The sequence below is a fragment of the Phalangium opilio genome, unplaced genomic scaffold, assembly GCF_054372755.1.
Source record: "Phalangium opilio isolate 3A_F unplaced genomic scaffold, DU_Popi_V2 ptg000024l_1, whole genome shotgun sequence".
Classification (NCBI taxonomy): domain Eukaryota; kingdom Metazoa; phylum Arthropoda; class Arachnida; order Opiliones; family Phalangiidae; genus Phalangium; species Phalangium opilio.
This window is the reverse complement of record NW_028324155.1, coordinates 7369862-7390766: the sequence shown is the minus strand read 5'-3', so window position 1 is coordinate 7390766 and position 20905 is coordinate 7369862. Positions and strand designations below refer to the sequence as shown.

Sequence of the window (20905 nt, the reverse complement as noted above, 5' to 3'; positions counted from 1 at the left end):
TATACAAGTACCACGACACCCTTAACCCTGAATAGTTAAAAACAAAGGGTATTCAACTCTGTATAGTACTCACCCCATGAGCGCGGTACACAATACGACTCTTTTCGAACTGCATAAAATTAAAACAGGCTAAATGATGTCGAAACTCTTTGAGCTAAGAACAGGCGGCACGAAGTCGTTCAACTTCAACTATAAGTGAAGGAGAAAAGTTAAGACATCAATCGCGTGTAGTTATTTTACACGAACTAACTCGAACTTCATTCTCGAAAAGTCTCTCTAGTGACCGATACATCTACGTACGTACCTTGCCCAACCTACAAACCAAGGGCACACTATGACGCGTAAAGTCTTGAAGACAGACTGGAACGAAATGAGAAATTGGTCTATAACGCCGATTAAAGAAGTGGTACTACTATTCCTGAAAGACAGCTAGCATCAAGGGACCTATGGGATATGAGATAAAGGAAATGATGGAACAGAAACTCTAAAATGAATCACCGCGTGCACCGACGCCAACCAAGTCCGTCGTACTTGGATTTTGAAAGGCGACGGGCGTCTTCGAAAGCCCCAAAGGAATTCGCGAGTCACTGATGTTGCACTTGGTTGCCAAGTTTCCAAAGTGATATATAAGTATATTCCATGGTTCAAGGTCCACGGAGGAATGCTTTTCACACGGTGGTGTTAAGGGTATTATTGGGAACCCTGGCACTGGTATCAAAGGCAAGGATAGGTCTATTTCACAATGTTTGGCAATGGTTCTTGAGCGAAAGCGATGAACCAGATAACCAGAACCAGGCGAATCTATTTAATCGAAGTTCATTAGTTGAAGTAAAACATTTTGGGCCAGAAATGCATCATAACGCGTGACAGACTCATTTAAGTAGATTGGTACATCGCTACCTAACAGTCTGATATTTTAGGTAAGGTTAAGTTCAGTTTGGGTTAGGTTGGGGTGGGGTTAGGTTGAGGTTAGGTTCAACGGAGTCGGGTGGCCTCGACAAAAATGGTGAAACAACCTCACACTAGAATCGTATTACTTCAACTAACATACTTCATACAATGCGATGAAAGTGTTATGGGAGCGGAATTGACCATCCGCTATTTTGAAGGATGAGGGAAATTTATATGTTAGAATTTCGGAAACCACAGGCCGCTGACAATAGCGAGCGCGTTGTCAAACCCGGGTGGTAGCTATTAGTTAATTGGTCTCGTATGGACATCGATATATTGGGCTCTAATGGGCGTACTGGAAAAATCTCAGAAATGGATGGGTTAGGCCCAAGTGCCAAAGTACCAGGACACAAGTCGGCACAACACAACCCCGGGGGTCTTTTCGGGTAGTTTCAAAAGGTCACCATGAATTTTTCCCTCAAGGGAGCAATTAGGATGGTTATTTGGTCCTGGGTTCGAATTTCGAAGAATTGACAGCTTTATTAGGCATCCATCACGTCTTTATTTGAGGAAACATTTCGGAATCGAAACACAATACTTGGGAAGCAATTACTTATTTTCATGTACGCCCAATAAGGCACCAAGTCGAAAAAATATCTTTTTCCCAGAACTTTCTTTTACGTGCAGGGTTATAAATAACAATCTTCACAATAAGTAGAAGGGTTTAGTACCCTTCGAAGGTCACCTTATCGAAAAATAGATGAATTTAGACCAGGTATAGCTAGATTTTAAAGTGAAAAATGTATATACAGGTTGGCTTCAGATAAGATAAAAAAAAAGGAAAAAAGATTTTCACAGGTGATGTGATACGGTGTACCTTCTGTTACAGGTGTGGCCATGGGCAGTTATAGTTGCCTCTTTTTTTATCCTCTTTATACCTTCTTTCTTGCAGGTACATAGAAACTAAAGCGGGGTTGCATAATTATAGACATAAACGTAAACGTCAAAATTGATTTAGGGCAAGCATAAATTCAAAAATGGCATTTTTATATCTGAATTTTTTTTCTATCTTTTAAGGAACTATGCAGAAAGCGTGTTGTAACATGTTTAATATTAAAAAAATATAAAATTCTGCTCTTGGAAAATTACCACGCGATATTATTGGAGCCCGAAAAGATTTACGTATTTTTGTCATATTAATTGCTAGGTTTTACCTTGTAATTACCTTAATAAATCCTTATAATATTTTTAGAAAAATATGTAAAGTTTTTTAGGAGATGGAATTTTAAAAATAGTTTAATTATTTGTAAACACTATAACTGAGTCGTGTATAACATGATTTAGAGCTGTAAATTCCTCCCTTGAATACTTAATTATAAATAATTTAAAAAGAGTTTAAAAAAAAAGTAAAAACTCAAAGGCATATAGTGTTATTTAAAAAATAATACGAAAGCTAAAAGTAAACTTGGAAGAAGAAGTAAATGTACAAAATAATGCACGTGAACTAAAAGTAAATTTACAAAATAACGCACGTGAACCAAAAGAAATTTACAAAATAACGCACGTAAACTAAAAGTAAATTTACAAAATAACGCACGTGAACTAAAAGTAAATTTACAAAATAACGCACGTGAACTGAAAGTAAATTTACGAAATAACGCACGTGAACTGAAAGTAAATTTACAAAATAACGCACGTGAACTGAAAGTAAATTTACGAAATAACGCACGTGAACTGAAAGTAAATTTACAAAATAACGCACGTGAACTGAAAGTAAACTAACAAAATAACGCACGTGAACTGGAAGTAAACTAACAAAATAATGCATCACGTGATATCGACACAATCCGATCAACACACGTGACTTAACTGTTTCCAATAAATTCGACCCTTAAAAGTATTCCTTACGAATTGTATACATAACATAATAGGCAGCCAAACTCCTTTACTGTATACGAAAAGATATATTTGTCAAAGGCTACATATAGGAAAAAATCCTGACCGAACACGGGGAGGGACTTTATTTTTTCATTCTACCGTATATAAAACGGAACGGTCCCTATCGCTCTGGTGTCCCTTGGTTTTTTTGGGGGGTCCTTTTACGCAGGGACTACGTTATATTCTTCGTAATGTTCCCTGGATAGAGAGAGAGGAGAGAGTGTTTCCATCTGGAAAAGAGTTTATATCTGCCGGAAGGTAGCGAGAAAGAGAGAGTCCCTTCTCGAGGGACTACTTTATCAGTCTAACCATGTGCACATAGCTATATAGGGGTAGCCATCCGCTTTTTCCTATTTTTCCTCTCATCTCTGATCTTTTTTCTTTTCAACTTCCGACCGATCTTTTTCTCCTCTATCTGTATTCGATACCCCGCAATTCCTCCAAGTAGAGAAGTTAAGAAATTGACCAAAAACGTGGCGCGAGAACTTGAACCGCTAAGCCTAATGCAATGTTATGATATAAAAAAAAACGCGCCAAACTTAGCAGACGATTACGTACACGTTTCCAACGAAATTTCTTAACATCTCTACAATATAACAGTAGAAATACGACCCTCATACTCCAAAATATGTGCACGTATGACTTCATAGATTATTTCGAAGTAATTACGCAATTACACGTGCGCGCACAGTTTATTTACAAAGGCTTAACTCTCTAACTTCATTCAATATTCGCGCGCAGTTTATTTACAAAGGCTTAACTTCATAATTTCAATATTTAAAAATCAACGCATGCTCGCTACTAACTTCATCCTTTTTTCATTGATTAATTACATCTCCTTATATCTGTTTTCACCTTGTATTAAAAAATTAAAATTAACCACACCACATCGTGTTAGAAAGTAGAGAGAGAGAAAGATAAAAATTGGAACAAATAATTTTCGGTACCTAATTTCAAAATCAGGGTTTATAGCTTGGTAAGGAGAGAAGTCTTATCGCGGCGGGAAGCTTAATGGTTTTAAAACGCGTTACAAAGGCAAATCGTGACACATTATGAAAGAAAAGTCATCAGTATCGGTTTTAATTAATTGAGGCGCCCCCTGACGTCAATTTTTTTTACGATAAGAACGTAAAATTTTAACCACGAAAAAGTGAATTTTCATTCAACACACCTTTAAAATAAAGAGTTAAAAATCTATAATTTATAGAGATAAGAATATTCTATTGTTTAATATTCTTAAGGTGTTACGGATTTAATTTTTATTTCTTCTTGGGAAATTAAAAAAAAAGATTATATAAAAATAATTTTTAAACCGATTTAAAATAAAGTTAAGGAGTTTTTATCTTTTAAATATCTAATATCGGATCGAATTTCAAGGAAACTAGTAAAGATTAATTAACGGTTTCGTTGTGTATTGACAAGTAGTTAATTTCCCCCTAAAGTTAATTTATAAAGGTTAAGTTTAATTTGCCCGTAAGCCATATAACTTATTCATGAATGGTTTTATTTCTTTTTACAAATAAGTCTCATAGATTGAATTAAAGGGACGGTGAAAATGACGTATTTAAATCATATGGAATAAAATTTTAGGAAATTCGTGCATAAGTTATGTTGTATAATAAATATAAATCTCAATTACACATTAGGTCGCAATTAGAAAAATGCCCAGAAATAAATTATATCTCAATTCAATGCCCAAACCAAACCTAAGATTTTATTTTATTTCTAGATTTATTTTTTCAAAACACCCTTACTGACATTATCCACCGTACAGTACAAAAGCTGCCATCCCCCATTACCTAAATGCGCTTAATTTTTTTCCCGCCTTCCTGCAGCCTACGGTACCGAAACGATTGATTCTGAATTAAAGCTATACAATAAAAGAACATTTATTTTTTTCGTTCGTGGTTTGAGAAAATTATCCTTACAGTGGTGGGGGAAATTGAAACAACCCACATTACGGTTAACTTAACGAAGGTCTTCCAACATTTTTTTCTATTATAGTGTAGCCCAACCTTTGAATTGTAATTTATCGTAGAAAAATTTACTACTGTTAAACCTAGAAAATTTACTAAATTTCTAAGGGTAGTGTTTACCATCTATGTATTATCCTTGCCGATTTTTTTTTTTATTATTTTATTTGTGTTACGCAACTAGCGCTTCTAACGGATCTTTTTTTTTGTGTGGTCCTTTGTTTAAGCCTCCCACAAACTGATACTGAAAGAATAATTTTAATACGTCAAAGAATATTGAACAAAATATATATCATTTAAAGACAATATAAGATTTCAATATATTCCTTGCGTGGCATCTGAGATATTTGAGGTCATAGGTCACCCCGTACAACGAAGACATTTTTCGCGCTCACCTCATGAAGTAATTGTTGTACGGAACTTTAAACAAATGCGAGGTCAAAGGTCATCCCAAAAACCGAAGACACATCTACAAACTGATAAATAATAAGCGAACTTTAGTTTCTAGTTACATTCGTGGGATTGTTAAATGAATTCATGATGATATACGTAATATATAGGTCTATTCGTGAGCCTCGGCAGAACAATTTAGTGGGCCACGTAGCTTATATAAAGCGTGCTAAAACCATCCCATAATATTCTTACCCGAGCAGAATAGAGCGCGAGAACATTCATTTTTTTTTATTTTATGCTTTTTTAAGGGATTTTTTTCATCCTAAATTCTTATTCTATTTCATTCTTTCTTTCTGGTTTTTTTATTTCGTTTCTCTTCCCCGGAAGTAAAATTCATCAAAACGACTGTGAATAAAATAAGTGAAAATTGAAAATACGAATTTTCTTGGTGCGGTTGGAGAGCCGAAAGAACAAATTATATTCCAGTATTACAAAAAAAAGAAAGAAAAACATCTCGCTAACAGAAAACGATATAAAACATGTGTGAGGAAATTTCCCGCCAAACAAAAGCGCGCGAAATTTAGGAAAAAGGCGGGTCTAACCGAGATGGGATTTGAATTTTTTGTTTATCCGTAAATATAATCTTTGTTTTTGGTTTGATATGGAAATTTTCAATTCAAAATTCGGTTTCAGAACAAAACGAAAAAAAAAAAGATTTTAGAATTCAATATTTTATTGTAAAAGATATCTCGTTCGAAAGAGCGTATAAAATAAAGAATATCTCAAATTGGAACCATGTTTCTATCTACAAAATTAAAGAAGATAGTGCAACTTATGTCTGCGATATAAGTAGATGACGTCTTGCGTGGTACGAAATTCTATTGGACGACTGATCTTTTCTGTCTGCTTTATAAATTAGGCCTAACCCTATAAGTTTCCCCTCAAGAATGTTACCTTTGCTCAAAACTTCTCTAATATTGTAAAAATATATGACCTTTAGTTAAGAAAAAAGAAAATATCTCATTAATTATCCGTACGTTCCCTTCATTAAAAGCGTATACATTTTAAGCTATACGTCTCAGCATGAATACATTACGATATTAAAGCGCATAAATCCAATATAAAAATCAGGTCTTCCCCTTTTGGAAGCAAACTAAATACGATAATCTTCTTAAGACGTACGTCGCTTTAGTTATCCCAAATTATTAATAAACCGTGCATCGCTCGCTATATATACTATTTAATCCAATCAATGCGCGGGAAAAGCTAATGCTCGTGGACATAACATAGGGAGTTCGCGCCCAAGGACCAAACAGAGCACGAGCACGAGGGGTAAGTATATACAATCTATACTTTATTACATTAAATCTTTGCTCGGCCAGTTCTAGTTCCGATCTCGGGGGCTAGCTAGCTGGTGCATGGTGTAGGTGTTTTCTCAGAAGCTTCTCTTAAATCAAAGCTCCCGTAAAACTAGCTAATTAAATTTCTCACCAGAGGGGGCTGCAGGGGTTTTAGATTAAGGGCAATCTAAAAGCTAGGCGACACAACTTAACTTTGTTTCCAGATAGCCTTGATCTTTGCAGTTTGCTTGGTCCAGGATAAGTAGTCTTTGTTACAAGAAATATATCTTAGGTGCCTTTGAAGCAACAAAGGCTTAGGTTACAGTATGGGTGATATTTTGTTTCAGGGTATTGCGTTCATTTCGTTAGATAAAATTATGTTAATTTGATTTTTCGGTAAGTTTATGTACAGCACCAAGGCTTAGTATTCAAAAAATACTGTTCACAAGCAGTCACGTATTGTATTTGAAGTTACAAACAATGTTAACTAAACTTTGACAACAGAAAAGAAAACAGTATCTGAACTCAGGGTGAACGTATATTTACAGAAATAGTCTACACCGCTCAATAACAATTAGACCAAGGCCCGATGCGCATTGTTTATCTGAACTTTAAACGAAACCTACCAAGTTTAATAAGAGGATACGCAGTTTCCTCATCCGCTCGCATTTGGATTTGTGGTTTTGTTCCCTGCTCCCCATCTTCCTCGGATGACCGTAGGTTACCAACTAACCAACCAAGAAGCGCTTTTGGTTTATAAATCTAACCCGATTAAGTTCGGGTATAATTAGCTGATTAATAACGCGAGGCTTTACCGCGAGTTAGGGTTAAGACTAGCTAGGCTTCCTAGCTCGCGAGTTCCGAATTCCAGAAAAGCGTCCTAAGCTACCGAGGGGAGGGGATGGGGAGTAGAGAGGGGAGATACCTCATTGTATTAAGGTAAAGCTAGAGACTAAGGAGTTAAGACTTGGCAGCGGGGATGAAGAGCTGGGAAGAATCCTTTAAAAGGCGTTAGCGACTCGCCCAGTTTATAATAGGTCTGGAGAATATATATATAAGAGAGTAGAAATGGTGCTGCTGCTGGTGGTGCAATTGTTCCCGCCTACAAATTTGCGGGAGAAACACTATAAAATTGGGACTGGGGTGAAATTATCAGCCGTGTGGTTTGAGTTTCTCGCCGTGGTGCCCAAGCGCGTCCGACTATGTTATTAAACAGAACTGATTCTATTCCGAGTCGCCTTTGGTTACTGTTAAGCAAGGCCAACCCTACCTACTACCAGGGAACCTAAATCCTCCCAAGTTCCACCAAAACTATAGGAATGAAAATCAATTGGACGAAGTAATTCAATTCGTTTCGTCTATAAGCAGCCCTTGTCCGGGGATTTATACATAGACCAGGGGCTGGGGGGGGGGGGTCCAAAGTTGGTTGGGATGCTTGAAGAAGTATAGTAATTGAAGTGTGAGGGTTGGGTCTCAAAATGACGTTCGTATCGTGTAGCTTTGTTAAATCAAAGTTTAACCAAAAACAAACACTAATTTTCTAAGCCTCGTTTTGAATTTTTAAAACTGCGCGGGCTTCAAGTTGCAATGTCACGTGCATTCTGGCCTCTATGGTCACGCGCCCTTCTGAGCCTTTTATTAATTTTGAAATAAATTTCGCCCGCTTTGACAATTGATAGACGGCGTGCCATGTAAACAGTGAATACAGTGGGAACCACGAGGAAGACCAAGATGACTTCAATCTTTTTTTATATTCCTGATGAGAGGTAGGGACCTTTTTACTTCCAAGAATGAACTTCCGTGTGATATTAGAGAAAAGGGTAAGAGATAGAGTGAAGGAAGGCAAGTGATGGCGTCCACTTTCCTAAGATGAATTAGGAAAGGATAGGAAGTGAGATGGAATGACTTCCGGTATTTGTATCAATATGATTCGAGTATTAGTAACGTTTAGGGTATGCAGGGTGGACGAAGGCTGCTCTAGGAGAAGGAGTTTTGGAGCTAGAAGACTTATTATTCGCTGTCATCGGGAAGCGTCGAAAGATTTATCGCGGCCACTAATTTCCAAGGGAGAAGCGGGCCTAGGCCGAGCCCCTATTGATAACCGACAGTAGTTTTGGACACTTTTGTCTAGGAACGCAGCAGGGGTGGAAGGGCTAAACCGTTAATTGTTATTTGCTCTTTTACCGCGTGCCGCTCTTATTGCTCAATTCCTCTCTCTCTCTCTCTCTCTCTCTCTCTCTCACTCTTTCTGACGAATCTATGTATTGTCTCTTTATATTTCCTATTATTGGCTAACTAACTCACTCGTTTCGCTTCACTAAAGAATATTTTCCGAAAAGTAAACAAAATAATAAATATCCATTCGAAAAACAAATAAGTTTCAAATCGGAGAGAATTTAATTTAGAATTTCTAATGATCAGAATTCTTGTCCTTAAATTTAGACCTTGATATACTAGAAGCATAATCTCCATTTTGTAATTGGGCATATCGATACAGCGCTCCCTCTGTTTTAAAAATACCCCTATATGGTTCATAACCTCCACGCTTCCACAATAGAATGAGTGTCCCATCCCTACATCTTCCGCATCATACCCAAAAATTTTCCTTTCATAGAAAAATCCTATATTACCCTTATACCCCTTTGAGGCGCGAGCTGGCTTGCTGCAAGCTACACAGAAATATTTTCTCCTCCTGCATTGACCTTTCTATGGGGTCGTCATTATTCAGAATCTTATGGGTAGAGAGAGAGAGAGAGAGAGACAGAGCCGAGGCTTAGTGGGTACATTCTAGTATTGACGGAGAAGTTAGAATGCGATATTTTCCAGTTGGTACGAAATTAGTTGGTCGGGGTTTCATTAAACGTGAGGGGTTCGGTTCCACTAAAGGGGCTAGAGAAATTTTCTCCCCCGTTTTATTAATTTTAACCGCGCATGCCCTTCAGGGTTGCCAGAAATTTGTTATAAGAGCATCTACTGAATCGAACAGAATACTACAAGCTTTTCAGACCGTTATTATTTTGACAACCTAAACTTTATATCGTATGAACATGAATTTTGGCGTGAAGTATCTAGCAAATCTAATCTCTCTCTCAAAAAAAGAAAAGAAAACATGTAGAGCTAAGGGATAAACGCATTCAAACACCCACATAGTTATTTGATATGCGTTAAACGCAGTTTACAAAAACCACGTAATTCATATTCTTCAAAAAAAGTGGGAGATTTTTCTTACGAAACAAAAATTAATAAATCTTAAAAAGTTTCTCGCTTCTAAAACAAAACAGATAACAAGTCGTACATAGCTTTCCTAAAAAAAAGAAATGGGTAGTTTTTTGATAAATTAATGATTCAAAACCATCGTTTCAATGAAGAAACTCACAACTATACGTGAGATAAAATTCTAACCTAGAGATTTACGGATTATTATAAATTCACCTCACATAAAAACGAATAGTAACGCATGCGCTTGGGTACAAATGTATTTAATATACAAACACTTAACTATTGTGAAACAGGAAATGGCTATATAGTCTTATGTTTGAATCAGTATACTATTTCAACAGTAAATTAAACTAACGTTTAATCATACTTAATATTATATTTTGGATATATAATTATTTTGTCGTAATCAATTGGCAGCTGGCCACCGATATATGAAAGCGTATAAATAAGAAGTATATATTGATATATTTTAATATTAAATGATATAGTTAATTTTGTATCATTTAATTTCAAATTAACTAGACTAATAGCTCCGGGTTATAAGTCTAATAAACTTTGACAATGTTTCAATCATTTGTCACGTAATTTAGTTGAATATTAAATTAATAATTAATCATGTTACGCATGCTGATTTTGAGGCATGTAACTGAACGGTTTTCTTTTTAAGACGCCATGTTTTAACAAGCCTAAAGGCAACTTTGAAATTCGAATCTATTTTATTTTTCAAATTTGAAAAATAATAAAAGTCTACCTCGCGCCGCCAAGGTTTTATTTTTATTTTCGAAAAAGCCGCGTGAAAAGAATTACCGGTTTTGTTCGTATTACATAACTGAGTACCTGAATTACTATTTAAAAAAGAAGCACGTGAAAATGTAGGTAAAAAAAATTAAAAATTAAAAACCTCAAGTGAAGATATATATTAAATAGAAAATTAAACGCACCTGGTTTTATAGAAACAACGCCAAACGATAAAAATAAGAATTACAGGACAATGATCTTGAAATAAATACTCTTAATTGCATATCATATTTTAATTTAATTTAATATGCAAAATTATTCAGAGAGCCTACGTCATAACCCAACCCACGTGTTTTTTTATACTCCTCTCCCTCCTTCTCTACATAACTTTAAAATAAATCTAAAAATAGAATGTGGAATTTCTAACTGAAACACCTTGGGCTATTTTGAAAAAGAAAGAAATGAAAAAAAAAAAATATGAAAATATAAAACTTATACTGACTGACATTTCTCCTTCCTTAATTTAAAAAAAAAGAATTTTGAAAAGTTAATTAACTCATATTAATATATAATTCGGTAGTCAATTAAAAATACCGATTTCTACGGGTCATTTAATTCACTGTAACTCGAGATATTCATATTTTATTTCCAAAATGTTACGTCAAGTACCTACTTATCCAACAACAACATTCATTAGTATTCAAGTAGGTATTTGAAATAGTATTTACACTCAACGTAAAGTAGTCCTTGTCGCTTTCATTAGTATGCCATAAGACACATCAATTCCGAGGACAGACACGACGACAGGTGGGTCGCGTTTTCGGATTTTTTTGCTTTTGCTTTTGTATTTGACAAACCAAAATACAAAGTTTGTGTAAAAATGATTCAACATTTTCCTTTCCTGCCTTTCTCTAGGAAATATTTCCTTTTTCGCTTCCAAAAATCGATTATCTCAACGCTGCAAGTTATGCTAAAACTATTCAAACCAACGTATATAACGTTTCGCTTTGGCTTGAAATCAATACTTCGGTTGAAGTCTTAGGAGAACTAGCCAATCACCATTCAAGATTTTTTTTATATTTGAAATTTTCAGCATGTACGTGCATGGGGAAAGACTTTAATTCAAAATGTACACCGCGTGTAATCAATATCATTTCTATTTACTTAAAAAGTAATTTCAACTTATAATAATTCCTTTCTCGTGTTTAAATATAAAACAAAAGTTAAATATAAAGTTTTTAAAGATAATCCCAAAAATTTAATATTAAATAATGCAATATACTCATAAATTTTTATGTCTCTTTTATAGTAATGGCTTAATCTTTATTCCATCCAGCCTTTTTTGAATTATTAAAAATAAGAAGCCAATTTTAAATTCATAAACGTATTAACATAAAATAAATTTCGAAATATATCCTCTCTAATATTTACTTTGAAATAATTCAAATTTAGAAGGGAAAGAAAATAATACCTAAAATATTTCCAAGTTAATTTATACCAAGTAAGTTTTTATTTTAAAAAACTCGCCTTATAATTTACTTCAGAATCACTTGGAATTAGTAGTTGGCGAGTGAAACATTGAATGATTTCGTGCCAATGCATGGTGGGAAAAGGCGCGAATGTTATAGTAAATTGGTATGAGGGAAGGTTATATAAAGAGCACCTACAAACTAACTGCACCAAAAACAACCCCGAAAACTGATCGAAAACGCAGCAAGCGCGCGTGGTGTAATTTTTCTTCCATCGACAAACTGCAGCTGCTAAGCATTTTCAGTTTCCAAGTCTCTAACGACAAGTTAACTAGCTACCTTTAAACCCATACTCATAGCGAGTAAATAAACATACAAGTTAAACTGGCGCCAAAAATACTAGGCCTACATTCGCGCGAGATTCGGGATTCCATCGCACGTGCACGTGATGGTATTAGAATAAACGCACGAGATTACTTAGCATATTCGAGTCTGACGATTGAATCGGTTTTTAATTTCTTACGACGTTGGGGTTAAGTATAACCAATGAGACAGCATCTACATTGAATATACAGGACTTTTAGTGTCACCATTGTTTCAATAATACAGTTGTCAATCTACGCATTAAAATCCAAGCTCCGGAAATTAACCAGCCATGCACGACCAAGCAAATAAACATGGAAACTTACACTAAATTACAGTGAAAAATACATGGCCTCTATTTTTCTACTGATCCATACATACGATTCTGATAAAAAAGGTGGCTGGTTGGTTGGTTCTAGCTACGATATTCCGGAGCTCGCGAGGGCTGATGGGAAATAATATCGAGGTCCTCCCTTCACACTCTTATAGGTACGATCGGGCCACAATTACATGGTAATGAATCTGTTTTTCGCGTGATCTTCGAATACGTAGCCAGCCATCATTGTTACGTGTATGGGATGTACCTCGGAGCCCTACAGAAAGCATTGGAAATGGGGGTTGTTACTTTGCCCTGCAAGCCTGGTGTTTTTTGGCTTCGATAAATCATGGAATGTCTGTAGTTTACGGGGACAAGAGTTGAAGTTGCAATCAGTAACCACGCCTGCCTTAATCTTGAATTGTTCATTAGCGCGAGATGCGTTGAAACCCTCATTTTGCCACTACTTATATTTAGTCCCAGATTAATTTTAAGTCCCTGATTGGCTACGATACGTTAGGCTTAGTGCAGGACCCTGCGCAGACATTGTACCACTACCAAAATTAAGAGTGCTTTCCATATGGGAAAGTTATACGTACTAAAAAAATACCTCTGCCAAAAGAAAAACCATACATATCCTTCCATTGGAAGTACAGAGTACTGTTTTGTCATTTTGGCGTCTATAATTACCAATTCAACCCCCCCCCCCCAAAAAAAAAGAAGTAAAAATGAATATGTGAACGGAATCGAGCTGCAAGGGTTATGGATTTTGGTTTTCAGGCTTAATTTCGCATACAATTTTTCGTGTAGAAATTTAAGCTAATGTAATAAAGGGTGTTGTCAAATGGTTCTATTTACCATTTATTTAAATGTCATTTTGTTCGAGTTTTCGTTCACGCAACATGTAAAATGATGTTTTACATTAATGTTGATGAGTTTATACAAGGGCTTCTTTTCTTTTTGCGTTTTACATTATTTTGAGCCGAGTTTGTTATACATATAAACCCATGGGAATTTATGGACAAGTACTAGACCAACTTCAAAAATAAACTTGTGTCCCAAATAGACTATAAGTATTATAAACTTACCGTTTTGACAATTTTCGTGAAACGAGCGCGGTTCGCGAGACTACACGTACCACGCGTCTTTGCAATACGAGATAAATTCACTAATAAATACTTAACATTTAAAACACAGTGGGAGGGCGGAGCTTTATCTTCTTGGCGATGTGGAGTCTAATTTGCATAAGTGATAATAAGAGAGAAGCATAAAAATAAAATAAAAAATTAATCTTTCGTATTCTTGTTTTTTTTTTGTAAAATATTAATTTAAAATTAAATCCTAAAATCGTTAATTATTTTTTTAAATAAAATCGAGAATTGAATATTTAGAGTGCATTTATAGAAGTGCACCATTAAATCTGGTTTATTATTTAAATTAAATAAATTTTCTTACAATTTAAAAAATAATCACTCTATAACAAACATCGGTAAATTATTTTTTAAATCAATTGAGAATTGAAAATTTGGAGTTCATTTATCGAAGTAAACACTAAAATTATAAAAAAAAATATAATAATTTATACATATCTAGCTAACATCCGATGCAATTTTCTTAGGAATACTGACTACATCCTGTCATATTCATTTCAACACGAATCCGAACTGAACTTATATATTAATAGTTATACCAACTCGGCTATATAGCTCTTAATGAGACATCACGTGGGATGCTCCTGGTAGTTAGTTGTACTTCTGAGTGTCCCCTCTTTGCCAATATATATATACAAGACCGGTCCAACGCGTCACGAGTAAGCGAAAGAAACGTAGAAAAGGGAGAGAACTTTGGGTTTGCAATAAGTAAAACGTTTGGAATATTTATGACCTCAGAGTCTCGAGCCCCAAAACAGTGGAAGGATGTGAGAAGGAAAACTTAAGTTTTGGCGCGAGCCAGCTAGTGTCACGAGGGACGAAGAATTAGTACAGTTTTGCAGCGGTGGTGTTCCGCGGAAAAAGATAGAACTATCCAAGGAAGGACCTTTTTGCAAATGCCATCCCCATCTTGACTACAGTAAAACCTTTCCCAATGTCCCTCGACAAGCATGCACGGTCCGAGAAGGAAAGACCCTACTAATTCCTTTAATTTGTCCCGAGAATAGTCAACGCCAACCGGGGGGGGGAGCACGAAGAAGATGGAATAGGTTTCCTTAAGGAAGCCAAGGGATTTTTCGTTTTATAATAAAACTTGATCTCAAAACGTAACCAGTAACACTGTAAAGGGCCTTTAACCCTAGAGAAGGAGAGGAGAAAAGGGGAGAGGAGAGAAGTCAGTTTTGTTTCTCTCTTTCAAAAATGCTGCTCGTAAGGACCAAAGGGGTTTTCCACCCCCCCCCCTTCCTTAACTCCTACGGGTTTAGCATCCCCCCACCCGCATGCATCGTATTCAAATGTATCCTATGGGAAATGGGAAGGAAAAAAGATCCTTGCAGGAAGAGGAAAGTGAGTGAGAGAGAGAGAGAGGAGTTACTCGGAATTAAAATTCCTTCCAACTGGCTTACTTACTTACCCTTCTTTACTTTATTTATTTCCTCCATGAATATTGGATTACTTTTTTATCAAAATAATTTTAGGGTAGGTTAGCCATTATGTAATGGAAAAACTTTTGTTATTGTTATTATTTATATAAGAATAATATAATTCAATTTTCAAATATTCATGGTGAAATTAATTAAATTCATGTCAGTAAGCGTTTTATCCGGAATTGCCTTATACGTTTTTAAATGGGATGAAAAGAGGCAGCGATGAGTATCAGTGTAGACGTTTAAAACAATTAACAAAGGCTTAATATTAATTTAAAGTTATAAATTAATTTTAAATCAAATCTGCCAATATTGTTTTGTTTTTGTTTTTATTTTAACTAATTCTAAGGGAGGGATTTCCTTAATTGATTTTTACTTTATTTCCAGGATAAGTTAGTAAACTTCTTCGCTTTGGCCTAAATTACATTTAGGGCGAGGTTTGAAAATGCGAAGGCACAATGCCATTTACAAGATACTTTTTTATTTTCTTTTCAAAATCTAAAATACTAGAAACTTTCTCACACAAAGGTTTTTCAAAATCTCCACCTTGTCATTAGGTATAGAGCCAATTTTCTTCGGCAGCCCGGAACAGTTCGGGAAATATATATATTCACCGGAAGTTGTATTTTAGAACTGCTATAGAAGTATTTGTCGTCTGCTAAGGACCAAGTCTATTCGCAAAGCGATACACCAAAACTATTCTGAATTATTTGCGACAATTCTGAAGAAAATTCTTAGCAGTCCCGGACTGCCAAATAAAATTCAACCTATTGTAAATATATTTTTTCTTAGGGAATTTTTTATTTTCCGGTTTAGAAAAAGGAAAAAAAAAAATAAATAAAAAATCCACAGGGCGTGAACCTATTGGCCGCGGGGCGTAGATATATATCCTAACAACTTGTACACCCCTGTAAATTATCCTCCGAAATACAACCGATACTATGAAACCTACACCTAAGACTCTAACAACAAAAATTAAATATTTCAATATTGGTTGTATTTCGACTGACATTCTAGACATATCTATGATTAAAAAAAGGGGTGCTACCATGCACCACCATATGAGATTCACTACATGACGTATGTAATTTTCACCACAAGTCAAAAAGGAAAATTATATTTCTTATAAGATGAAATATAAAAATGATTTTTTTCTTCTTCTTCTTAAATACGGGTTAAGAAACTTTCACCCTAAATTTGATTCACGCTCGAGTAGACTAAAATCACTTTGAAATTTTTAGTGGGTGGTCGTATTTAACTATATGCCGTCATAATCAAACCTAGTTTATTTTTTATAGGAAAAAACTAATTTAAATCGGACCATGTTTTATTTCGATTATTTGATTTGATAAAATATTAAGTTTTATTTTTTTTTTCTTTAAAAAAAAAAGAGCATTTTGAATAACGAACAAAATGCCTTAAAATCTGAATTGGTTATTTTTGTGGAAGAAAAACTAAATAAGATAACTGAAAAATTAAATCAGAGATCTGAAAAGGCTTTGAAATATTCACAATTCTATGTGATTTAAAAAATACATAAATAGTGAAATTTTAAATTAGACTAAAGAAATGCATTCAATGTCGTGTTGCTATAGAAAAGATACGTATGGTTACGTCTAAAAATACTGTTGTAAATTAACATTAGCTATAAGAGAGCAGTCAATATTACTGTGCAATGTAACAAAGCCGAACAAGGACGGTAACATTTTCTCCCGATGCCAAACCCAAGTATCGCCTTCGACTGCAGGCAAAGAGTAATGAATCAGAGACGCGGTCCAACAGAAATGAGGGAATAGAAAGATTGGAAGGAAAATTAGTAAAGGGGAGGGGGGAATGATTCTATATCAAAAGCTACTATACCATACTCTCTCTCTCTAAACATACATATATACCAACCGAAAGGTTCTAGCTAGGGAATCAGATGAACCCTAAATTGGAAAACTCTCTCTCTCTCTCTAACAAACCATCTATTCCAGATGTAACTTTATACCTTGCTGGTGCATCAGTTACAAATAAATCTCTCCAAGAATTTAGACCTGATTTCAAATATCATATACATTTTAAAAACTCGTTAAGCATTTTTTTGAACTCTTGTTTTTGTTTTTGTTTAATTAATACAATTCGTATAATGTCACGTGATTTGCGAATACATTACTATTATTTATAACGAATTAACCTTACAACATTACTCAGGTTAATTAAATACCCTCAAATAAAATATACGAAACTAAATATTGGAGGGGTTTTAAAAAAATTCTAAAATACTTCTTGGTGAGCTCCGTTTGAAGAAAAATAATTAAGAAAAGAAGAAGATAAACTAGAAACTAAAATAAAAGTAAAAATAGGCAATGAGTATGGTATGCCATTCTAAGTCTATATTTCAAACTCAAAATACAACTCAAATAATGATAAACAAAGGCTTAACTAATTCCTAATATATCTTCCAGACTTCCTTCTAAAATACCTACTGCAATTTAAGAATGCAACGATACCAAGAACAAAGGTGGGAGGTAAATTTTTGGTTCATTTCATACCAAAATACGCTTCAAACCGGGTACGAACGACGTTCAACACACCTTCGCGTTTACTGCAAATTTGGGATGAATATGTGGGTCCATTTCGAAAATTCAACGCCACAAACAGTAATAAACCAAGGCTTAAGTATAGTCGGAAGGAACTACATTAAAAGGTATTGTAACATCGTTCTTATTGCAAATTAACGTTGAAATGAAGGGGGTTTTCGGTTGAAGACGAAAAGAGCTTCGAAGAAGAGTGGAGGAAGAAGAAGAAGCAGCAAAAGCAGAAGAGAGAGAGAAGGAGAGACGAAAAAATCCAAGGGAATAAGGGATGAGAAAAACGGGGCGGGAAGGAAAGACCAAATAGCTCTCGGAACATCCATCATTCTGCTCGGATCGTGTCTACAGTTTACCAAAGAATATTTTTTCATCGGCAGAAGCGCGATCGAGAGAAAGAAAAAAAAACTATAGAAGAAGAAAGAACGAACGAACCAACCAAAGAAGAAAAAAAAACTTCTTCAGGATTCTTTGATCACGTTCGCTTCGCCAAGAAAACGGGACAGTCCTCTGCCTTTTTTCTTTTTCTTGGGTCTACACTTATAGGACTAACCCTAAACTCGCGAGGTTCGTATACCAAAGAAGCAAGCAAGCACCCTAACCCTACTAGTGTCTAAAGTGCTCACTCTTCTTAGTCCTCTATGTCATTCGGGGTTTACAGTAAAGGATGAATTACAATATGATAAGATGTGTGGGGTGTGTGTATGGATGTTTTTTTGTAGGCAACTTATACCCAATGACAAGCGACTATAGGTTCGACTTGAGGAAAAACCCTTATGTATGTGTATGTGTTTGTATCGCCTCCATATTTTTTAACATTTTTTTCTTTAAGTTCCCATTTTATATAGTAGAGAGGTTGGATACTGTTGGCCGGGGTTGTAATACGAGTTTTACAGAGAAGTTTAGTGGTTATAAACAACTTTCCAACACCTTACAATCAGTGCTCCGTGAAAAGGTCCCTAAAAAAAGGTCATCACCCATTTCTTATATTATAACTTAAATATAGCTGTCGATTTAAGATGGATTCCCCCATTGTTCTACCCGCGCCTGCGCTGTGCAGTTCATATAACCTCCAGGAAGGGAAACCAACAGAAAAGGAACTTAGACATATTTTTCTTATGACAATGTACAAACGTCATCAATTTACGTCAGAAGTTTACGTCAGAAGTTTACGTGACGCTTGCATTGAACCTAGGTCTACTGTTAGGAGCGTCTAAGATACATCTGGGTAAAATGTCCACTGAGCCCGGGAAACGATCGAGTTTCATGATCTCGCGCCTAAAATTTTGATGACTCATTAAGCCTTGTTTCAAATTTTCAAAACAAATGTTTGTTTAAAATTTACTAAGCCTAAATTTAAAATTAGGCCTAATACAACGTTTACACGTGTGTTAAATTATTCAGAGACCTGCGAGAGAGAATTCAACGTTTATAAAAAATGCTCCATATTCCAAATGACTAATGACATTTAAAACGCAATTATTTCAATATTATTTCAATATTTATTATTCAACAAGAGACTCAAAACATGAAGAGTCAGGAGTAAGAGAGTAAGCAACGAACGCGCTATAATTACACACAGAACGATAGGCAAAAAGCGTTAGGGTTTCTTTTTATTACTAGAAAGATAACTTATGTTTCTCGGTCTTGGAAAACGGTGGATAATTTTTCAACACTTGTAAAACTTGATCCCCCATAGCAATGCAATGCCAAAGTAAAAGATTATTATTCTTCTTCAACGGTTCAAAGCGAAGAATTGGCGCGTGTTATTTCCGGCTAACTTACAAAAGCTATAAAGAAAAAAAATCTTCACTGCTGCAGCAGTGTATAGAGAGCTGCAGCCTTAGCGCCAGCTCGGTTTATATCGAAGAAGATCATTACTTTTGAGAAGTGAGAGAGCGAGAGAGAGAAAGAAGAGTCGAGGGAGGAGAATGGAGACCTCCCCGAGTAACAACCAATAAAATATCTCTTGTACATACACAAGAAGTTACGCAATTCTACCAAGAAGATATTACGAACAAGGGTATCAAATCGTTATCGCGGTTTTATTTTTAAATGACATTAATTATTTTAGAATTTTAACAATGATTGAAGTAAAAATTTAATTATCTTTCGAAGGAGGTGATGCGATTAACGTAAAAAAGGTTTTTACACTCTTCCAAGGGTCGATTAGAACGCCTCCATTCTCTTCAATGGCATCTCCCTGCCTTTGACTACATAACGTTCAACGATAAATTAACACTGAGTGCCACTACTCTATATAGGGTTGGAATTAGAATTATGTAAATTTGAGTTAAAAACATCGTAGGGACGCTCTAATGTGTATGTCTTCAGCGGACCTAGAACCCATAGCCACGCTTGTTTTTCAGTTTTCCGAAAATCCCTAAAAACTGGTGCTTCATCAACCTCAAATCGGAACAACTAAGCTATTCGTGGGTACTTCATATTCAGTCAGAATAAAGAACGTCATACTTATGGTATGATGGTACGAATTCATGGGATGGGGGTATACACATCCACCTTTATGGGTGTTGGGGGGCGCCATGGGCCGACTTCATTTTTTATTCCGTCGTCATCAAGAGGAAAAGGAATTACTCACTCCAGCACTCAAATTCTAATCCCGCGTCGACGGACGTTTAAATCCCAATAAAACTCCAACGGGGTGACTTCTTACCCCTACTATATACTACACTTCCCTTCCCCTTACACTTCCTCCTAGCTGCTCTTTCCAGGGTTGTCATACAACGTCTAAGGGTCGAGAAAGACCCTGGCTGGCTGGACATTGTTATCATAGCCAGCAGCTGATAATCAATTTGATACCTTCCCCCCTTATACCCTAGCTGGATTGAAGAAAGACTCTCTATCTTTAAAGTGAAGGTAAAATGTAACACCGAAAACAAAATGAAAAAAAAAACAATCCCTTCAAAAATAGATAATACGTAATTGGTAAGTACGTCACACACACGTGGGTATGATTCTTGACCGTCACTACTCATTCAGGAACCAAATACTTGGCCATTATAGTGTGAAATTCAATGAAAATACTAATTTATTTATTCCACTATGCTCTCAACTCTCTGATTGGTTGAACATTATAGGCTATTGCAACGTCAC

At 35.5% G+C, this 20905-nt stretch overlaps 1 protein-coding gene across 17 annotated transcripts in view; it reads right to left on the bottom strand.

Moving 5' to 3' along the window:
- The window catches only part of LOC149692543 (uncharacterized), a 213230-nt gene that overhangs the window by 18759 nt on the left and 173566 nt on the right, over nt 1-20905 (bottom strand). The window contains exons 1-2 of one of the 17 annotated variants that reach the window (XR_016382714.1): nt 251-659; nt 74-189 (exon numbers count right to left, since the gene is read on the bottom strand). The exons of 11 other annotated variants lie outside the window; for them this stretch is intronic. Coding sequence is in view for 2 of the 6 variants with exons in the window: in XM_089868318.1 (XP_089724444.1) it covers nt 74-78 (5 nt within the window). In the remaining 4 variants the exon portion in view is untranslated. Of the gene's footprint in view, nt 1-73; nt 715-20905 lie in introns of those variants that run through there. 5 more of the 17 variants (XR_016382715.1, XM_089868318.1, XR_016382713.1 and 2 more) reach the window with 5 other exon arrangements.